General features: G+C 34.9%; 1 protein-coding gene across 1 annotated transcript in view; it reads right to left on the bottom strand.

The window, feature by feature from the left end:
• Positions 1 to 12943: 12943 nt before the first annotated feature.
• Positions 12944 to 21566, bottom strand: part of LOC147067278 (uncharacterized) — a 28625-nt gene continuing 20002 nt past the window's right edge. Inside the window, exons 12-20 of the mRNA XM_085954143.1 lie at positions 20400 to 20525; positions 20196 to 20303; positions 19848 to 20045; positions 19552 to 19647; positions 16994 to 17100; positions 16569 to 16716; positions 15569 to 15679; positions 14742 to 14873; positions 12944 to 13719 (exon numbers count right to left, since the gene is read on the bottom strand). Of these exons, the coding sequence (XP_085810269.1) occupies positions 13567 to 13719; positions 14742 to 14873; positions 15569 to 15679; positions 16569 to 16716; positions 16994 to 17100; positions 19552 to 19647; positions 19848 to 20045; positions 20196 to 20303; positions 20400 to 20525 (1179 nt within the window). The 3' untranslated portion in view covers positions 12944 to 13566. The remainder of the gene's footprint in view (positions 13720 to 14741; positions 14874 to 15568; positions 15680 to 16568; positions 16717 to 16993; positions 17101 to 19551; positions 19648 to 19847; positions 20046 to 20195; positions 20304 to 20399; positions 20526 to 21566) is intronic.

Below are 21566 nucleotides of genomic sequence, written 5' to 3'. Positions count from 1 at the left end.
GCAACACACTATTGCTGTATTTTTAACACACTATTGCTGGTTTATCAGAGCTGTTTTAAGGAAAAATCTTCGCAAGGGAAACTCCAGACCTGACAACGCCTCGGGTCACTACGTAGATAAAATCGTCACTGTACCTAGTCTGTCTTCTATATGCTGGCGTGCCGGTTCCCCCCCCCCCCCCCTCCACTTCAGCATCCATGTCGTTCCTTCCAATTGAAAGTTGAACGCAATGGCACAATGCTTTCCGTGTGACGTATACGCCAGTTTATAGAATACAGACTTTACTTAGCCCACCTTATATGCGTTCTATGCAAGTACGCATCCGATCCAGCGCAGTCTACGTGTTTTATGTGACATATTATTTTGATCGTTTTGCCCCCATAAAGTAAGTACCTATTGCTCATTATACCTCATCTAAGTGACATTTTATTTACCATACCAAAAGTTTCTTCTTAGAATTTTATTGTCCTCTCAAAAGTATCCGCGTAGGTACATACATTCTTCTTGGTCGTACACTCATGGCTGAGGATCGTGACCACATTTGAATTTCGTCATCCTTTGAGCGACCAAGACGTTCCATCCTTCTCGATCCTCCGCTTCTCTCAGGACAGAATGCATGGTGCCCCCAGTCAGCTCTTTCACTTGGTCGCTCGAGCGCGCAGACGCTCTTCCTCTGCTTCGCCTTCCCTGGAGGCCAGCTAAAACTACCAGTCTCTCCAGGTTATTCGCTCCGCGCCTGACAATATATACATACATTAGGATATTGGATACCTAGGTACATAATATAAATAGAGGAAGTGGTTTAAGTATGATGGCCCAATTTCGTCAGTTTCAGTGACGGCATTAGGTATGGTCGAGGTGGTCACAGGTTTGGAGGAAACTTTACCCTTTGCAATAAACCGATATTGGATAATATTTATATTCTTATGATTATTATAGTAATATTTCGACGAAACTATGCTAGTTTTAGATTTTGATACTTTCTTACGAAACAACCACTTTATAGCCAAAATATAGAAAGATATCTGGGACATGATGATAACAACAAAAATAAAAAGAAGGAAAATAATATTATGATTGAAATCCAATAAGAATTATTTAAATTTTGTCATCTTATACCTACACCGGAAGTTTTCAGTTTCCCGGTTTCGTTTTCCATGGTTACCTCATTTTTCTGTTTCCTGGATAACTACGTTTCAAAACGCGAGGCTATTTTTTGCTATCGGTAAAAATGCATTGAACCATGCAACCACGTATTTCCACGAAACGTACATAAAGTAAACTGTTTATTTTTCTTATAATAATATACCTACTTCGGTATGAACATAGGTATTTAATATGGAGTGGTTTTTTTTGAATACTTACCTAGAGTTGCTAAATATATTTTTAGAGTAAGTACCAAATACTAATCTGGCTACTGGGTAGATAAATACTAATAATAACAGCTATTTTTGTTGTGCTTACCAGCTTACCACTACAGCAGTGATTTTACACGTAGTGTCAAAAAGTATGAAAATCTTTAAAATATGCGAATGTTCACAGTCTGTACTTATGTAAAAAAATCAATCGAAGCAGGAAACAATAATAATTAATGTGCAAAAACGATCATGACAATATACGTAACTATTGTTGTATTTCAGTATTGGTTTCAAAGATTTCAAAGTTTCAAAGGTCTTCAAAGATTTTGAATAAAATATAATTACTTAGTGATTTTCTGATGTTCTATTAAAAAAACGTTGAAGTGTTCTAAGGGGGTCTAGCAACTAAATTGTTATGTACGTGTGTTCAACGACTTCCTGAGGGGTTAGGCAGGTTATGCGTTGCATAGAGACGGGACATTACGAATGATGGAACGATTGCAAATATCCCACCCTTTGTGAGCTGTGGCGGTTTTCCATGAAGCAGACGATGTTGTCGCTTCGTTAGCATTATTAGCGATCCTTTGATCGACATCCTCATAAATTTAAAAAATGTATGTTAAAGCTTTAAAAGTTCTAATAAATAGCTATTACTATACTAATTATTGTAATACCCATTGTACCTAATACATATTGTAATGATGGTTTACCGCACAGGCAAAATTTTCGCAAGGGTGCCTTTAAGCCGATAGATAATTAATAAATGTATGAATATACCTACGTTAAAAGTCAACATGCTTCAAAGAGAGTTAGGTAGGTACGTGAGACATCACAATATCTGAGAGAGAATTTAGTAAACCAACAAAATATTTCTGTACATGTCTAGTATCCTACATCTAAAAACAACACTTACGGAAAACACAATTAAAAAATTTTCATTGTCAATATCTTTTTTCCGACCATGTTCGATCCTAATAAGATCATAATAATATGGGCCTCCACAGAGTAGTGGTTTGTATTAGCAGATTTTGTTTTTACGAGAAATGGATGTCAGCCACTTGCTCAACCTATAGGTCTCTATAGGTATATCATGGGCCCCACATCCTGAAGCGGGCCTCCGGGCTAGAATCTTTAGCGGGCTCCCCTACCTATCGCAAAAGTTAATTAAAACAGTGTGATGATCTACTTCTACATCTTCCAAATGGTGTTCGAGATAAAATTAAGGGTATTTAGTGTATTTTTTAGCGTTTTCTTTCGTATCTTTGAATGCATTCACTTGAATAAAATTATGAAGTTGTCAAAATATATCGACAAACAATAATCAAAAATTGCTTTGCACAATCACATATTTTTTTAATGTTATTACGCTTGAAGTGAAATAGCGTATATTTTTTTTTACTTTTACTGCAATTTCGTGACGTGTATTTATCACACTTGGCTGATCGATCCGCCAAGCCGGGCCCCCCTTAAGCCCGGGCCCGCAGGCTAGAACCCTGTCAGTCCCCCCCCCCCTTGTGGGGGCCATGAGGTATATACCCTGACTCATACAGAAATTGAAAAACAATGTGTACTTGCCTGACCCAGGATTCGAACCTGGGACCCACGACGCTATAGGACGACGCTTAAGCCATCGTGGGTGTCAATACTTATAGCTTTATGGTTTTCAAAATGTCGGGTTTCTGTTAGAATTAACTCAAAAGGTGAATAAAATTGATCCTGAGTGATCTTAATAATTTAGGAGCAAAAACACGTGCATAAATATGTTTCGGCAAAATCGGACTTGACACACTGGATCTGAAGTAGATATTTCTAAAAGCTTATACTTACTTACATAATATATAGGTACCTACCTAGGTACCTACATACAAATATTCAGATTTTAATATTTTGACAAAGTTTATTATATAGATACATCCATAGTATATTATATCATTTTGATAAAGTTGTACCTATAATATGATATTATAAAAGAAATATAAATTGTACATATTATGTAGAATCATGTTTCATTTTCAATCCGGCCCGCATGTAGGTAGATAGTACTTTCAGTATTTTAATGTAGTCCTCCAGTGTATGCTTAAACCGTTTGGGAATCCTTGATCAGTGACGTCCCGTGGGGGAAGGCAGATTGAGCGTCGCTTGGGGGCGGCAGTTACCGGAAGGGTGGCAAATCGAGGAGAATCATTAGGTATATATTATAGACCTTATACCTAAACAGCTTAGTAATAACAGAAATATCTTTCCATTAAAATTATCTGCTTACTAGTTGGAACCAACATGTATTAATTACTATAAAAGGTTTAACAGGACTGTAATTTTTTGTCGGGTTTGTGATGTCTAGTTTACTTCCATTGTCCTTGGTGATCAGCAATGACATGTGGAGATTTGCTAATTACAATTGAATTATAGGTAGGTACCTACTATCACTTCCCTCCATTTTGGTAAGAAAAATTTCTCAACTGTCACTTTTATTTTTAGTTTCTGGTTTATCGTCTGCGTTTTAGGATTTGGAGGTAGATAATTGACACACCGGAATTGTGATGGAAGCGGCGAGTTTTTTTACGTTTATTATACTATATGGTTACATTTTTTAATAATTTAATTCTACGGAGGGCGAAATGTACGCGTTCGCGATTTTGCTGCTTGTCGCGATCTGCGCGCCATCTTGAAAAATCATTCCCAACGGTTTTTTTTCTTGGGCGACGTTGCATATCTCCAACGGTCAAAGACAATGTTGCCGGCCGACTTTTAACATTATTTATTTTCGTAATCAGCGCTTTATTATTTGTTGGCTTTGATACCGATTCGGGCGTCTCCAGATACACAAAGACATCCCCAAATGGGGACCATACGGGGGTGTCACAAGCGCACCTCTCTGGAAAGGCCCGAATGGGGATCGGGCCAACTAAGGGCTGATTACGATAGCGTGTGTAACTGGACAGTGCGGCGGCTTGATAAGGGGGGGTTGCATTTCTAGACGTTGAAGGATCGAAGCCCTCCCGGTACGTCGGCGGCTGGAGAGACTCGGATGCAGCACTGTAGCATAGTGGTTCGCGGTTCCCAGGCCTACCGTAAAGCTGCTGAGAGAGGAGGGCGTCGCGCCCAGCCCTCTCAACACCCTCGGACCGTCGGCAACCGGAGAGTTTCGGATGCAGCACTACGCCGCTTTGTGGGCGTAGTGGTTCGCGGCTCCCCATGTCTACCGTACGGGCGGATGCTGAGAGAGGACGTCGCACCCAGCCTTCCCAACAGCGACCGTCCGAAAATCAGTCGATCCCTCACGAAAATGCATACCGGCGCATTACTCGACCCCCTTTTTTGCTCGCTTGCCCTGCCGCGGCTATCGAATTACACGCACTGCACTGATATTATACTAATATAATATGCGAAAACTTAATTTTATACTTAAAATGGCTTTAGAGTTTATAAAAATAATTTTAAAAATATATCAGGGCCCGAAATGGACCGGAACGCCATTCTGCCTCATACAACCGCTCCGGGTTGTAAAATTTTCCACTTCGAGCACTGAAATAACTTATTATACATCGCTTCCAAACACAAAACACTTAAAACTAACTAATCTATGATGCTAATGGCTGAGGATGCTGCTTGGCTGCTTTCCCATGATGGAGGCTGCTTTGCTCAGCTGAAGAAGGCCGCTTTGTAGCTCTCTTCATCCTGGTGCATCTGGGCCAGGGCTGATTGCAAGGCTCACAGACACGCTGCTGTTGACGAAGAGGGCTCAAGCGGCTGATGATGCAGGGCATTTGACGCCGTTTTCCCTCGTTGGAGCCAGGGTCTTGCCCGATACACTCGTCCGTGGGCCAAGTTCGCTGGCGGATGCAGTTGGTCGGGAGTACATCGGGAGCCCTGACTTCGCAATCCGGGTGTTTCTGCTCTTTTCTTCACTGGCTTGGCTTTGGCAGCATCCTCTTTCTACTGCTTTTTATTATACTTTGTTGAGCGCCACCAGAGGGCAAGCCTCTGGATGTTTCTTCCTCGCCGTTTCCTATTCCGGTGTTTGGATCTCAGGGTGTGTCCGGGTGAAAGAAATTCCACCTGCTTCTTGATTCCAGACGATCAAAATCAAGAAGCGTAGTCCCACGTTGACTGGGGCCACTTATCACTCCCCTCCATTTTGGTAAGAAAAATTTCTCAACTGTCACTTTTATTTTTAGTTTCTGGTTTATCGTCTGCGTTTTAGGATTTGGAGGTAGATAATTGACACACCGGAATTGTGATGGAAGCGGCGAGTTTATTTACGTTTATTATACTATATGGTTACATTTTTTAATAATTTAATTTTACGGAGGGCGAAATGTACGCGTTCGCGATTTTGCTGCTTGTCGCGATCTGCGCGCCATCTTGAAAAATCATTCCCAACGGTTTTTTTTCTTGGGCGACGTTGCATATCTCCAACGGTCAAAGACAATGTTGCCGGCCGACTTTTAACATTATTTATTTTCGTAATCAGCGCTTTATTATTTGTTGGCTTTGATACCGATTCGGGCGTCTCCAGATACACAAAGACATCCCCAAATGGGGACCATACGGGGGTGTCACACTACATATTTTTGAGTTATCAGGTATATTTTTAAATGTATCTGAAACCGTGGACTCGCAATATTGTCTGTTGAAGCAGATGGCATTTAAATGAGATTTAGTGGTATTTATCATACAATAGATACATTTATTAGATATTGGTGTCATGAAAGGATGATAAAAAATACGGTATAAAAAATGGGGCGGCATTTTGTCTTGGGACGTCACTGTCCTTGATACAGGTTCATATGGGTATTTTGGAAACAACCTGTATCGAGTTCGGCGAAAGTACACGGAAGCGAAAAAATAAGAACCGGAAAAGGACTAGTAGTGGTCTTCATCAGGATGATGACGTGTGATATTTTTTTTATATTCATCATCATCATCATCATCAGCCTGAATCTATCCACTGCTGGATGAAGGCCTCTTCAAGTTGCTTCCACTTCTCTCGGTCCTGTGCATTGCGTTGCCACGTACTTCCGCAGAACTTTATCATTTCATCGATCCAGCGGCCTCTAGGTCTACCTTGTGTACAGTGTTCCCAATTTCTGACGATAGAACCATCTTTTGCTTTTAGTGCTGTGATTTGACGTTTTCCTATCGACAAGCATTGCTTGTTTTTGTTTAAACTTCTGCCTGCTTTCACAATTGCTTGTATGAGGTTTACATTGAATTTACGGAGGTCTTCTCTAATCTTCCTTCGGAGGGTTTTGCAAAGTGATGCAAACTCCATATCGTTTTGTGCCTGTCTATCGCTCTTGGTTTTCCTTCTCTGCTCCATAAGATTCAATGTTGCCTTCGAAAGCTTGGTGGAAGGTGTAACTTCTGAGCTTTTTACGCCTGTTTTTTCTGCACATTGTAGAATAATATTCGTTATATCCTCCGCGTTGGATAGGGAAACGGTTTCGTTCTCATCTAAGAAAGCCGATAGTGCATTTTTGAGTTCATTTTGGAATTCAGTATTGTTCTGCAGGTATAGGCGAGCATTTGACTTCTTCTGCAGTTTGGATCTTTCTGATTTGACGTTCAATCTTATCTTACATCTCACCATCCGGTGATCACTCCCGGTGTTAAACTGATTGATCACCTTACAGTTTAAAAATGTATATTTTCTGTCAGTGAGGATGTAATCGATTTCGCTGGTATTCTATTACTTACCTATTATTCAATATTTTATAATATAACTGTTTCAGGATTTTGAGATAGAATACCGTAAGAAGCACCAAAAGAGAATTTTTTGGTGAATTTCAGATGCCAATTTCTCAGTCAGAGCACATTTTCCTCAACAGTCTATTTCTAACTGAAGGGTCAACATGACGTGTAAAGGCTGAAAATTAAGAATTTGGGGTATCTTTGAGAGCTAAGTCTAAATAATTTGTCCACTTTGCAGGGAAGATATAGATGCCACAAAAAGGTTTAACAGTGAATCTCTTTTATTGGTGCGATTATAATTTTCTACCTCACTTGAAATAGTAATGTATCAAATCATCAAAAAAATACATGTATCTGTATGTATATACAGATTAGAGACATTCTACTGAGTATGTAGTGGTGGATGGGTTACCAATCCATCCCAACTGAGTGACTCGGCGTCATTCAGGGATCTATCTATATCTTTCATACAAATATCATGATCCCTTGTCGAAAAGAATTATATTTTATCATTAGATGGCATTATGATCACATCTAGCAATAACCAAATAGTCTCTTTACACATTACGTTTTTTAGAAACGCCACAAATGTCGCTATACACGCGAGCCCAGAACGGCGTCGCCACTTTTTCGTATGGATGTGTAGCAATCATACCACTCAGCATTAAATGAGTGACACTCCAATATGTATGTTTTGTCAAAACAAAACAATATAGTGATAATATTGGTAAGCATTTCCTCAATCATAACTAGATCGGTAGGGTCTGTTATGATTGGTAATTGTGACAATATATCCATACCTATATGGCAGAAGTATATACTTTTTTTTTAAGTTACTATACCATAGGTACTATACTTTAAGCATATGTCATTTTTTCGCATTTTACAGGAGAAGGTTTTTAATGTTTAAAGAAGTGTCACCAATCAGGATATGATGGAAATTGGATTGTTTAATGTTATTATAAAAAAACTAGTATATTTTTAAAATATATTTAATAAAAAAAAGAAAATCAAGTAATTCAATGAGTTATTGAGCATTCAGAGGGACAACCTACATTGGTGAACCCGACGTTCCACGCAACCTTCTGACCAAGGAGTTCTGACATCACGACATCGATATCATCAACAGGACAACATGGGCTTCCAAAGTTGACCAAGCCGCCGGACGCATCCCACCCTTCCGCCCCGAACCAGCAAGTAGCAACAAACTTCACTTGGCGAACCAAGAGCCGGATGTAGCCACCTCTACTCCAGACGTAGCCACATCATACCACGACGTGGACGACTGCAAGAGGATACCAAACATTGGACATCGACCGGCATCCGAACATCAGGACTTCAGCACCAGTAGCAGCACCGATTCGGAAACTCTTCAACCTTGTATTTCCACGAACCACAACACCGACATGTAGAAGCAACGGAACCATGACCTTCGTCCATTAAAACATACCTACGCGATGGATCTTCATTAACGCCGTGAGATTCCTGACCATGTCGTAGCTGTTGTTATGCGACTTTGATATTCCAAACACGAGATTTTCGACACAACAAAACAGTTTTTCCGTCTTCGTAGTTTCGATAGCTCACGCCGAAACTACCGAGCCTCATTTTGTTAAGTACACACGTCGTCGCATACGTACTAACATCCTTCTAGACTCCTCGCAATGCACGCCGTAGTCTACAATCTCTCTAGTTACTTGTGAACCCATGCACAGCTAGAGATACTTTCCCACACTACTGGACGCCAGAAAAAAATCATTTCACGAGCAGTTGAGCGCGCGCTCCCTCGTACAAATGCCTTGATGGCCAAGCAAACGCAATTCATTAGTTATACAGACGTCTACATTGGATACACATCATCGCGAACAGGCCATGACTACATCTTCTACATTATCATCATTCGATACATGCCTCAACTAAATCAAGTGGAAGTCGAAAGTGCGCACACAACGACCGTGCAAAAATTCCAAAGTGCTACGAAAAATATATAACATCGTGTATACAGTAGTAAATCATTTTAGGTTAACATGTAATCAAAACCAGCAAGAACCAGGTATCCATGTGTTTTTTTTTTGCAGAGAATAAAAACTCGTCAATATCTTGAAGTTGTTAGATATCAACTTAATCGGCTTCCCGCTGGTCCCCTTCGTGGTTTTCATGTTAGGTAGCTTGTTTTATACAATTGTATCTTATTTTATATAATTGTTTTTTTTATATTATATAATTGCAATAGTATCGAAATTTCGTAATTTCTGGAAAGGGGGTATGTTAGTAGCTGTCAGTATATTAGTGATCAGATATCTATTTTGAATGTACCAAATTATTCGACCATTTCCAGCGAACCATATTCCAGTAAACAACTTTATCTGTATCAGCGGATTGAAAGTGCAATGTGAAATACGCTATCGCACGGAAAAGTGGTCGAATGTTTATTCCCATAATCTCATATTACCTACACTACGAATGTAATAATATTATAACATTCACAGGTACTCGAATTTAATCTGCTGATTCCCGTAAGATAATTATGTACTAGAATATAATGTTATTGTATTACTTTTGACTGTATAAATAATGAAGAATAATTTATCAAAATGTCACTCGACGATACGTTTCTAGTCTGTTACCATCGCAGTCTCGATATCGCTTCGCTCAACATCTGATTGTACCGAGGTGCGGACCTCGGCTCCGTACCTATCATATGTACTGTCATGGTAATCTGAACTGCTGTAACATCTATTGTACCGACCATTACGCTGCCAATAAAACTCGCTCCTGCATACACCATTTACGACTTCTTCATCATCATCAACCTATAACCTCCCATATATGTATCATATCTAAATGTATGTGAATAAGCCTGGTGTTTGCGGCACTTCTAAAAAACGCCAATGTGTAAGGAGACAAAATCAATAAGAGCCTATCAGCACTCATGCTGCCAAATAGATTTTTTTCAAACGTGACATTATTCTAGAGATCTACAAAACAAAAGTTGAAGTTAGTGTCAAGATAATATTGCTCTATTTACGAATTGATAAAAAGAATTACGAAATCATATGAAAAGGTATATTTATTTTTAATTAGAAGACAAATATACTTCTCTTGAAAAAGTTCTTTGCAGTCATGGATGGCATCACAATAGTAATAGTACCTACCTATAGTCATTTTACATTTGCAAACCAACTAACGTGAAATTAATAACTATACTATGTAAATAAGTTTTTAGTAAATTACTCGTATAAAATGTCTAGGTTATATTAATATACAATAGGCAAGATGTCAATGTCATATTGTATTTTTTGACATTATATTTTAAAATCATTATCATTTCAGAATCAATGTTGTTAATTGTTTGAGTTTCTGGTTTCACTGTATACCTACATAATATCAGTACTTAAGAGGACGTTCTACAGAATTGGCCTTGAGAATTGAAAATATGATTTTTTAACATGTGGTCCATAATATCTGGTCTACTAGTTAATATAAAAAGGTCGTGTCAAAGTTGTTTGTGTTAATAAATTTGCTCTGTGACTGATCCGACTCATATTTCACATTTATTTCATCAGGGCTGTCGAAGACATAAATCATAATATATATTTATAATTTTAAATTTTTATTTATAATATATATTATTTAAGTTTTGTGCATCTAATGCCGGGTCCACACTGGCAACAAGTTAATTTGCTGGCAACCTCGTTAGATTTTACGATAATTATTGTAAAATTTCTTAAGCAATTATGGTAAGTATCGTAAAATTTAATGAGGTTGCCAGCAACTTGTTGCCAGTGTGGAAATGGCTTAATATCCACTGTGGTTCACGTAATGGCATGGACCTGGGGTTAGCTAATTCAGGAAGTCAACACCCATGATAGAATTTTTTTCCAGTTTTGGTTGCATTATATTCCAAAACTCTTCTGTAAAAATCGTTTCCGAGTTTATAAATGGAAATTTCTCGGTGTACATAGTAAACAAACCTACGAATAAAAAAAGACAAAAAGGAACATACTGATTCATCGCAGTAAAATCTGGTAATCAAATTCGCCATTTTGAAAAGCGACGATTTTGCGTAAACAAATATCACGTGGTCTGTACGTGTGTGGCAAACTTCGAATGTGTTTGTAATTTTGTGCAAAGTGCGAATGTAATGTTTTCAAATAATTGATATGGATTAATAATACCATCGTATTATTTTCTCGAAATCATAAACATACTATAATAGTATTTGAGTATCAACCTATGTTCAATTTGAATTGGGTTATAATAATAATATACCCGTATATATATCAATAGTATGTTTGCTACAAAATCCACCCAAGTTATCAGTACGTACTTGCACAGGTTTGATTAAAAACCATGATGAAATTAACATTTAAAAAATTTGAATGCTTAATATTATTTTGACAGCCCTGTTTTCTGATCGGCTTCATCTCGCAGGTGTTATTATTATTATTACTGATAATTTCTGCCGCGGAGCTAAGCCCCTATATAATATATAGTCAGCCGCAGCACGAAACTGTAAATTTCGATCGTATTACTAGCAATGTTCCCTGTAAGGTGTGAGCGCGCACACCTTCCAAAATGTGTCCGCACACATGTCCCCGCACAGTCCTCACACAAAAATATTGTAAAAGAAAGTTTCCTTTGCCAGATTTTAGTTTTGCTCGAATGCACGAAACCATCACATGCACAATTCTTCGACTCATTTCTTGGAAGGCGAATGTCATGTGCGACTAACGCGAGCATGCAAGTAAAATTTTACGTCGAGCGGGATCACTATATCCGTCCCGTTCTATCACGCGCTAAAGTATACGAAAAGAAGAGACGTATTTTAGTGTTTATCAATGACCACCTATGTGCCGGGTCCTCTACATTTCTTAGTCTTTGACATGTTTCAACTTTCAAGAAACATTTGTCAGTAGAGTCCCATAGTAATCCTTATTGAAAAACAGCAGCACAGTTCTTGCAATATTTTTTAAACGGTAAAGTGTTCGTGCCAAATTGAACTACATGTGTGTTCAGTGTACGTAACAAACAATTCAAGTAATCAATATTTTTTTTTTTTTTTAGAATTATTAATAACCATATCCTTGCTTTTTCGTACAAGGAGGTTGTTAGTAATTTTGAACAGTCACAAACACCCAGGCTTTGAGAAAAACACATAAATATTGTGTTGTCTTGACCGGGAATCGAACCCAGGAACTCTCGGGTGGAAGGCAAGCGCCTTACGCACTACACCACGAGAGCCGCCAATCAATATGATTGCTTGCACTAATTAATTATTATAGAAAACTTATCCCCTAAATATGTCAAAAAGGAGTGGATTTGATATTTCAAATGCGATCATTAAGAAAAAAAGAAAATTAAGAAGAAAAATATTTGTTGCAACACCCCATTCGTCAGGTTTATATTGAACAAAAACAACCCAACATACAAATACATAGATTTAATATAAATATAAAAAAATGTTTTGCAAGTTTGGGGGAGGTGGGGTGTATATTTACTGCACCGGGCGACACCAACCAACCCTGCTCAGATGCGTTGATGATCCGCACACACAATATAAAAATTAAAGGGAACGTTGAGTACTAGTTATTTCTTATATTTCAAATGCAATATAATAAACTATTTGTAGAAAATGATGGTTATTTCATATTGTAAAAAATGGTAACGCGTTTATGGTAATTAATATGAAGAAAATATTCATTTATATACATACTACAAAGGTCACCGCATATTCAGAATTTATAATATAGTGCCGTGGTCTGACTATAGATGACCTTGATATTATTTTATTTGTTATTTCAGGTTTCACTCCTAGCAGTGCTCCACAGGGACTTACTCATTTATTATAATAGGTAATAAGGACATATAAATTTATAAAATGTGTTTATCACTGTGTCATGATATTTCATCTCATATATATTTTTTTAACTGGATGTATGCTACAAGTGCACACTACAATTCCGTGCGCGCAAGGCCAAATAATAATAAAAAATATATTATAAATAGGAAATATAAAGTATCTGAAGATTGTAATTTTTGGACTGAGTATTTTTTTAATATTAAAATTGCAGTGTGTTTATTCTACAATACTGAAAGCTGCGTAACCTTGCACTGTGATAGAAATATTTAAGTAAAACTATCAAATCAATAACTAAAACAAAAAATATATGAATATCTTCATTAGGTAGTTTATTTCATTGGACTTATAAATAAACATCTACAATATTAGTGTGAAAATGAAAAAAATTAGAATACATAAGTTAAATTGATACATCCTTAGTTTTTGGTGAATTAAAAAAACCATCTGTGGATTGGCTGATATGAAAGTTTCAATGAATAGACAATACACACATTGCTTTGACATTGAATTGTCTCTTGGCGTCAGTTTAAAGCATATTCAATGCAAGTCACTTAATATTACGGACAAGACGGACTACATCGGTGTGAGACACTATTGACATTGTTTTAAATTCTATTTGATAATAGCAAAATATTATAAATTACATGGAAGTTACGTTAAAGAGTTATTTGAATTGTTAGTCCCTTTATTGCCCATTAAGTTTGCAATCATGTCTTGAATTCGATTCATTTCTTCCAATTGTGTAGTCACTTGTGTCAATCTTCGATCTCGTTCTAGAAGAGTCTTTTCCAAGGTTTTCACCGACTGTTGATAAAATAAAAAATATCATAGCAAGTACATTGTATTGATTGGTAATGAAGAATTAGTAGTTAGCCCTGGCAAAACGCACAGAAGTGCATATTTTCAAGGGTACTTTTTGGCTACGGAACATCTTATGAATAAAATAATAATTACTTTACAATTCTTCTGAAAAATAGATATTTGTAAATAGTAATTATGTACATATATTTCCAAATTTTGGTTTAGTTATCAAATATTCAGAGGCCATGTTGAATAATGAAAATAGTAATCATATATTTTTGATAACTACAACTACGTTTATTGATTCACTTCGAAATTAAATAGCTGAGATATTAATTATTGCAATTTGCCCAGACTATTTACCATATAAAATATTCTTTCACGTAACTAAAACTCAACGTTCAATTTTTTTCACGCATTTGATTGCAAATATAATAAATAAAATTATAAAAATTCTATGCGTACACTCTAAAAAGAAAGCATTCCGATTAATAATTGGCTGGCGTAATGCAGAAAGGAAACAGTCCACATTCAACTCAAACTGAGATAAGTAATGAGGTTTAAAGTTTGGAATGCGATTTGAACTTTTTCATTAATAATTGATTATAAATGTTTATGTGAAAGAAGAGGATGAATGTTTAATGGACCTAGCGTGGATTGATTCTTTCGTAGAAAGAAGAAATATCAAAAGGGTATTTTGTAAACAGAAACTGTTGATTATGCTACAAAATAAACTTTGCCAATTCTTACATTTCTTCATTAAGATTTCATGAATTTATAAGTGTAAAGTGGACTGGATCTGTTTTGAATATGAAAGAGCTTGAAAAATCACATTATGATTCCCATACTCAACTTATTTTGTTCAAATCTGTGGTCTAGTTTCATTCTCTATAACGCCAGCCAATTATTCTAGGATAAAAATATTGATACGGAACTGCGTTCAGTTTCGAGGACATAAAATCTAATGCACAGCTTTAGAAATGGAAAGTATTTCAATTATAAAAGAATCGAATGTTCACACATACCTCTTGTGAATGTTTGAGATCATTTTTAATTGAAGAATATTCTTTACTAGCTTCCTCCAACTTCTTGTCTCGTACTTTTACTTTCTCATCAAACATTGTAAGGACTCCACCTAAATCGTTATTTTTTGTAGTCTGAAAAAACATGAAATATTAAATTATTGTATCATACCTACTCATCTAAATAATTATTGTAAAGTGAACATTTTTTTAATATCATACATTACAAAAACAAAAACTCTATATTGCCACTGAGAAATCACAGTGATAAACGTTTTAAAGTGATAGAAATCTAAAAATATAAATGAACTTAAATTCCCTAAAACATGATCAAAATACATTTTAGGTGTAAAACAATGATAAACCCATCATAATTATATTATCTTGATAGATGAGGGCGTTTTCGATGCTCATTGTATCAGTTTTGACCATTATTGTTAGAATAGAATATAAATGACATAACCTTAAATAAATCATTTTTAGTTGATACTAACGCATTATCATCATATCAGCAATAATTAGATCGAAGCAGAGACAATCATCGGAGAAAACTAGTCATCCAGTTATATACAATAGGTAATAAACCTCTGAAAGATAGACCTAAATGCCACTAGATCAACAAAATAGTTAAGATCTACGGAAGTGCATGGTGATACAACATACAGAACCCAGTGAAATGGAATTAACCATTTTAGCAGTGGATCGATCATAGCTGATTGTGATGACTGATGCAATATGCAAAGAAAACTCTTCATCAATGATTGTAGTAAAATGGTTCACCCCAGCATCATATAAAAAGTCTTAGAGCTGCCACTGACAGTTAACGTTACCTGTTCATCTAATTTAATTTGTAACATGTTTCCTGCAGACTCCATTTCATGAATTATGGTATTCAATTTCTCCAATTCTATATTTCTGGCCTCTATTTCCTTCTCCAACGTCTGTAACACCAATTAAAAAAATAATGGAATAACCATGCTTATTAGAACAAAATTGAAAAACAATATGAATACGGTACATTTTTATTATGCAAAAATCCAAGTAAATACAGTAAAACCTCGTTAATAAGAACACGAATAATTTGAAATTCGCCATAATTCGAAATTTTCGGGAAAAAAAGTCCCTTGAACATTATTTTCATATAAAACCATACCTTTAATTCGAATTTCGTAATTATTCGAAATGATTTCAGAGTCCTGGCATACAAAAATATTCAATAAATCGTAATAAAGTATTATATACTATTTCATGAGCCAGTCATTGAAAATTGTGACAGATTTTTCTTAAAACATCATAAATTACTTATTTTAAGAAGGTAATAAAAATAATCCTGACATTTTATGACCCATTAACACACATGGAATAGGAAATTTCATATGCACATCTATGATTGTAAACAAAATTAATGAAAATCAAATTTTTTTTTTTAATTATTATATTATGTAGATATATATAATTATTATTAAGAGGTTTTACTGTAGTAAGCAGAATCCCACACAAATATAGCAGTGCTTCAAACTAATAGAGAGTATAAAGCCAGGTACTCATTAGCGAGCCGTAACTGTAACCGTTCCAGGTACTGTAACCAACTCTAGATGCAAAATAATTATTTCTTTAGCTCGTGAAATAATTTTTTGGCGTCCATACTGGTTACTGTATCTGCAAAGGTCACAGTTACGGCTGCTCGCTAATGAGTACCCGGCATAAGACTGATATCTCAGCGATATATTGTAAAATGTAATCAGATGATTTAAGTACATACATATTATGAAATCATGTATTATCATTAATTTGTAGTTTTTTATTAATAAAAGTAATAAAAATCAAAACCTTAATTTTTTGTGTATGCTCCCATTGTAAATTGGCATTTTTTTGTTCTCTATCCAGTCTCTCAGCTGCGAGTTTTCCTTGAAACCGTCTGATACTTTGCTCCGCATCACTTAATTGTTCAGAAAGTCTGAAGACGTTCTCCTTTAACCTGCATAGTAAAAAAGATTAATTTTGGTCTTTATGATTTACCTTAAATACGTAGATGTAAATAAAACCAGCCTAACTATTAAGTATGCATGTTACGATTTTACTATCCCTCTCATTTTTCAATGTAGAAATATAAAACAAATTGATACAATATATTATTATGAAGTATCTATGTAATAAATGAAGGTGGTGTTTTTTCATGAAAGCATTCCACTATTCCTCTTCAAAACACATACAAGATAACATAATTTATTATTAATATAAAATAAATAACATACTTCTCGCTGTTCAATTGGGATGTATAAAGAGTATCTTGCTGAAGTCTGTTCGTGGCTTCCAATAAGGCTATAGACTGATTCAGCGAAGCAACATTACTAGTGGCACCCTGGAAATAGTATTACATTACAAATTACGATATTACTAATTTTTACTAAGAGGGAGGGAACCTATCCATAACATCACATAGTAGATCTTCCAGAATGTTTTAGCACAGTTGGATTGGCGTTGGCAGCACTGAATAAATAAGAATATAGTGATAGCTTCTTGCTTTGGTTACTTTACTGTTATGTGCAAAAATGTTGAAGATATCCTTCTTCTGCCAGATGGAGCCTGTGGTTTCCTTATCAGAATCGCTAAACATATTTCCGATTGTCATAACTACCATTTTTCAATACAAAAAAAAAATGGTTACCAAACTAATATGGTTTGTATGAAAAATAGAACCATGGGGTCTCTTTTTTGCTTCACTTTCTTCACTTTTAGAAAAACATCTTTAGGTTATTTTATGATTTTAAAGCATCTAAACAATGAAGGTCATTTTATATAATAAAATAAAATCCTCTTTGGTTAGTAACACCAATGCCAGACGTTTTAAGTGAAGTGTAAATATAACTGAAAATGATCATGAAATGCATAACTTTCAGTTAAATTAATCATTAGCCTTAGTAATGATATTAATCAGTGTTGCCAACCGTACCATAATTATAGTACAATACTATAATTTTGATCCCGCAGAAAAGTGTAAAGCTTTTACTTTAACCCTTTCAAAGCGTTACGAATCCCGGCTTGAGGCGAAGTCTTCACTGAGCCTTTTTTAAAGAGGCACCTAGCGGAAAAATACGAAGCTTGCAATTTGAGACATTTTTTTGATAATTTACAATTTCAACTGTATCAATGAATAAATATGTGTCTGAAAACATTAAAAAGAAAAATATTTTTTATTTTAAGTCAAAGATAAATTTACAATTGTAAAAAATGTAATGAAATGTGAATTTGTTGAATCGGACCGCACCCTATTATTACATATATTATATGGTCATATTTATTATTAAAATTTAATTTATATTTTAAGTTTTCTAAGCATCACCCAAGAGATTTTTGACTAATTCATAGTTTTAATATTTTTTATATATATTTTAAAAAACATCGATTTTTATAAAAAATATAAATGTGTATAACTTGAAATCCTTTTTATTTATATCAAATTTTATTTATGTATGGTCCTAATATTGAAGCATTAACTTAACTTTTGAATATTCTTTTCAACAGTTTACGCACCAAATAGTTTTTCAATCACTAAAAAACTATATATGTAACATATAATTATATCGCGAACTCGTATGGTTACAAACGCGACAGTAAAGTGTCATCGGCGCACATGCACTGAGTAGCGATCCGAACCATATACGTGGCAAATGTGAAGTGACCTGTGGGTCTATTCTATACTTATCGACCGCTAAAGTGATAAATATTATCAAACTTAGGGTAGGTTTGTATCAAAGTATTAGCACTTATTGTAATTGTTATAATAAGTGATAACTTACAACAACTTTGATACAAACCTACCCTAAGTTTGATAATATTTATCAGTTTATCACTTTAGGGGTCGATAAATATAGAATAGACCCACTGGTGAGTGATATTTTTTTTAACCCGAGACACGCTCCCGAAAAATATTTATTTAAATTAGATAGAACAAAAGTTTAGGCTAAACATCGACAGATGTCAGAAGGATGATTTTTGAATAAATTAAATCAATATTCGAATTTTTCGTGCCTGGGCGAAAGCCGTACTAGGCAAACGAAAATCAAAATGACTTTAGTCAGCTGCCGCACGGATGACCCGCGCGTATGGGCTGACTAAAGTCAATTGCCGCGTAAGGGTTAAACAGACGAGAAGACGAAGAATTTTTACAGCTTTGTTCTATTATTCATCATAGAAAAAGATGGCAACACTGCATATTATCAACTACTGTCCAACAAGAAGATTTAGGCAATATCAGGAAGTCGCTATCGTCGACTAAATGGGAGGAGCTTGTTAGTTCACTGTTTTAACACATATACAAGAAGATCTTGTCGTACAGTAGTGTTCGAAATGGTAAATTTTACCATTCGGAGCACGATAATTTTTCGAAAAAATTATGTGTTTGATTTTTCTGCTGGATAAGAACTTTAAGAATAAAAATGTAAGGTAAACAAATTTAATATTTTCTTAGTATTTTACAAACCATAATGCACTTGATTTATATTTTTTTCACGAAACGGAGAGTCAATTTGAGGATCTAACGAACAGATCTGCGTTCCGGTCCATTTCGAACAGTTATCAACTTATAATGAACAGGGTATACATATTTTTATTTATTATTTTAGTAAGTATGTACCTATAATTAAACATCTTTATTGTAAAGATATGATATTTTTTTCTTGATTAATATTTCTTTAATTTCAACTTTTTAAAATTAAATCCATCTAATCCTGAATACATAAATCAGCCTATTGTGATATGTGATGTAAATCGTAACATATCCTTGTAAATCATCGGAGAAATAGTTTTATACCTGCAAACCTCGCTGTGCTGCATTCAGTCGTTGTTCTTGACAGGACATCTTATAGCTGTACATTTCCATCAAACTTGATAGAGATTTATCACTTATCTAAAAAAAAATACCAAAAAATAATGGTTAGATTCTATCGATATTAAGGGATATTGGCTTAATGAAAAAATTTGAAAATCAATGTGGAAGCCCATTAATTTAGGATCAGACATGGTCAGTGCTAAACAAATACAAAAATAGCAAAAAAAGGAATATATGGCGAAGACTCTAACGTAGAATAATAACGTAGATTGGTTCACCTGATTATTGTCGAGGGAAATATTGATTTTCTCAATAAGTTTATCTAAAACATGTTCCTGAGAAGGGGTCAATGAAGGGACATTTGATGCAGGTGTAACATTCAAAGTATCAGAAATTTTGCTTGAACTGTTATTATTCAGACACAAATTGTTAACAGTCAAACTGGAATCAACATGACTCTCAGATCCACAGAACACCTGAAATGATACAAAAATGACATGATAATTTTATAACTGAAATAATATACAAAAATAAAACCGCACGGTATTAGTGACCATAATTAACTTATAATGGACAATATTAATAATCAAGTCAGTAAATGATCTGAGTAGGTATAACATAGGTACCTGGTTTAGTTTGTCAATAGGAAAATGTGGATGTTTGATTATTTCCAGACATTGTTTTCTTTTTAATTTCTGATTACTGCTTAGACAGGAACATAAAACACATTGCACCTAAAATAAAAAAAAATACTAATTTAATATAATACATTCTTTTACATAAAATTTGTCCATTTAAAAATTCCAAATTAAAATTGATCTTTTACTTACGGAACTATTAGAAAGCATGCGATTGAGCATGCTGTCCCAGTTTGAATTTCTTTGAGCCAATCCTAAGCACGATCTGCTACCGATTAACACAGATTCATGGCAAAGCTCATTATTGAGAGTGCCATTCTGAAAAAAGGTTACAATTCTTTACTAATAATACATCAATTTACTTGAACCAGAAGTAAATGCAAATGATTTGGACCAAAAATATAATAAAACACATTAAAATCGAATAAACAATAACATTTATACGAATTCCCATTAAAACTGTTCATTTTATTGTCCGGCTATCCGCTCGCATTTTCCGCATTTTCACGATCAACCATAGACTAATATTTCAAAATTTGTTAATGTTCCATTTTGTTTTTTTTTTATTTTTGCATGGCTATTATATTATTTTTTTTGAACCAATGAAACTTATATAAATTTAATTAGCTCATATAACTCAAAAATATTTAATAGGTATTCAACAATAATTGGTGCTATAATATACATATTTAAATCATTATTATAATCAGCTATTCTTCCCGCACTGGATTACAATGTAAATATCGTCTATATAAATAGATTTTAAAATAAAAATGCATTTTTGACAAACTATTCTTAATCGGATAGGAGCGATTTTTTCCATTTTTTTTAGTGTGGCTATTAGAGATGGGAAAACTGGTCGATTTTGAAAACTAAGTATACTTACTACCAGTACAAAAAAATACTTGTTCCAAAATACTTGGAATACTATATAGAGCGTTGGGTGTGCGTATGCGACAAAAGTTTCATACTCAACTGAAACTACAACCAACTCCTTATTAGTATTTGAAATACGTATCGGCTCAGGGAACTCAGACTATGTAGAATCGCTAAAAATACGCTGAGCTCCGCTTGTCGAAAAGTCCCATTTATTATAAAATTTTAAACACATTTTAAATTTATGAGTTGTTTTTCTGTTTGGTTACAATATTCTTGTTAACAAAAATGAATAACAGTGATTTTTTTTGATTGTAAACATGTTTTGAGCGGTCATATAACAAGCCTAGGCCTGTGTGTCATCTCACCACTGTGCTGCAACACAAAATTTATGACCTATTATTCATACATTTGAACACAGTAGACTAATAAATTAAAATATACCTATATTCACGTTTATTTACGCGGATGATACGGCCGTAG

The sequence above is a fragment of the Rhyacophila brunnea genome, unplaced genomic scaffold (assembly GCF_057557595.1).
Source record: "Rhyacophila brunnea isolate RB1 unplaced genomic scaffold, BYU_Rbru_1.0 scaffold_4, whole genome shotgun sequence".
NCBI classification, from domain to species: domain Eukaryota; kingdom Metazoa; phylum Arthropoda; class Insecta; order Trichoptera; family Rhyacophilidae; genus Rhyacophila; species Rhyacophila brunnea.
Note: the sequence above shows the minus strand (reverse complement) of the source record. Positions and strands in the feature narration are given on the sequence as shown.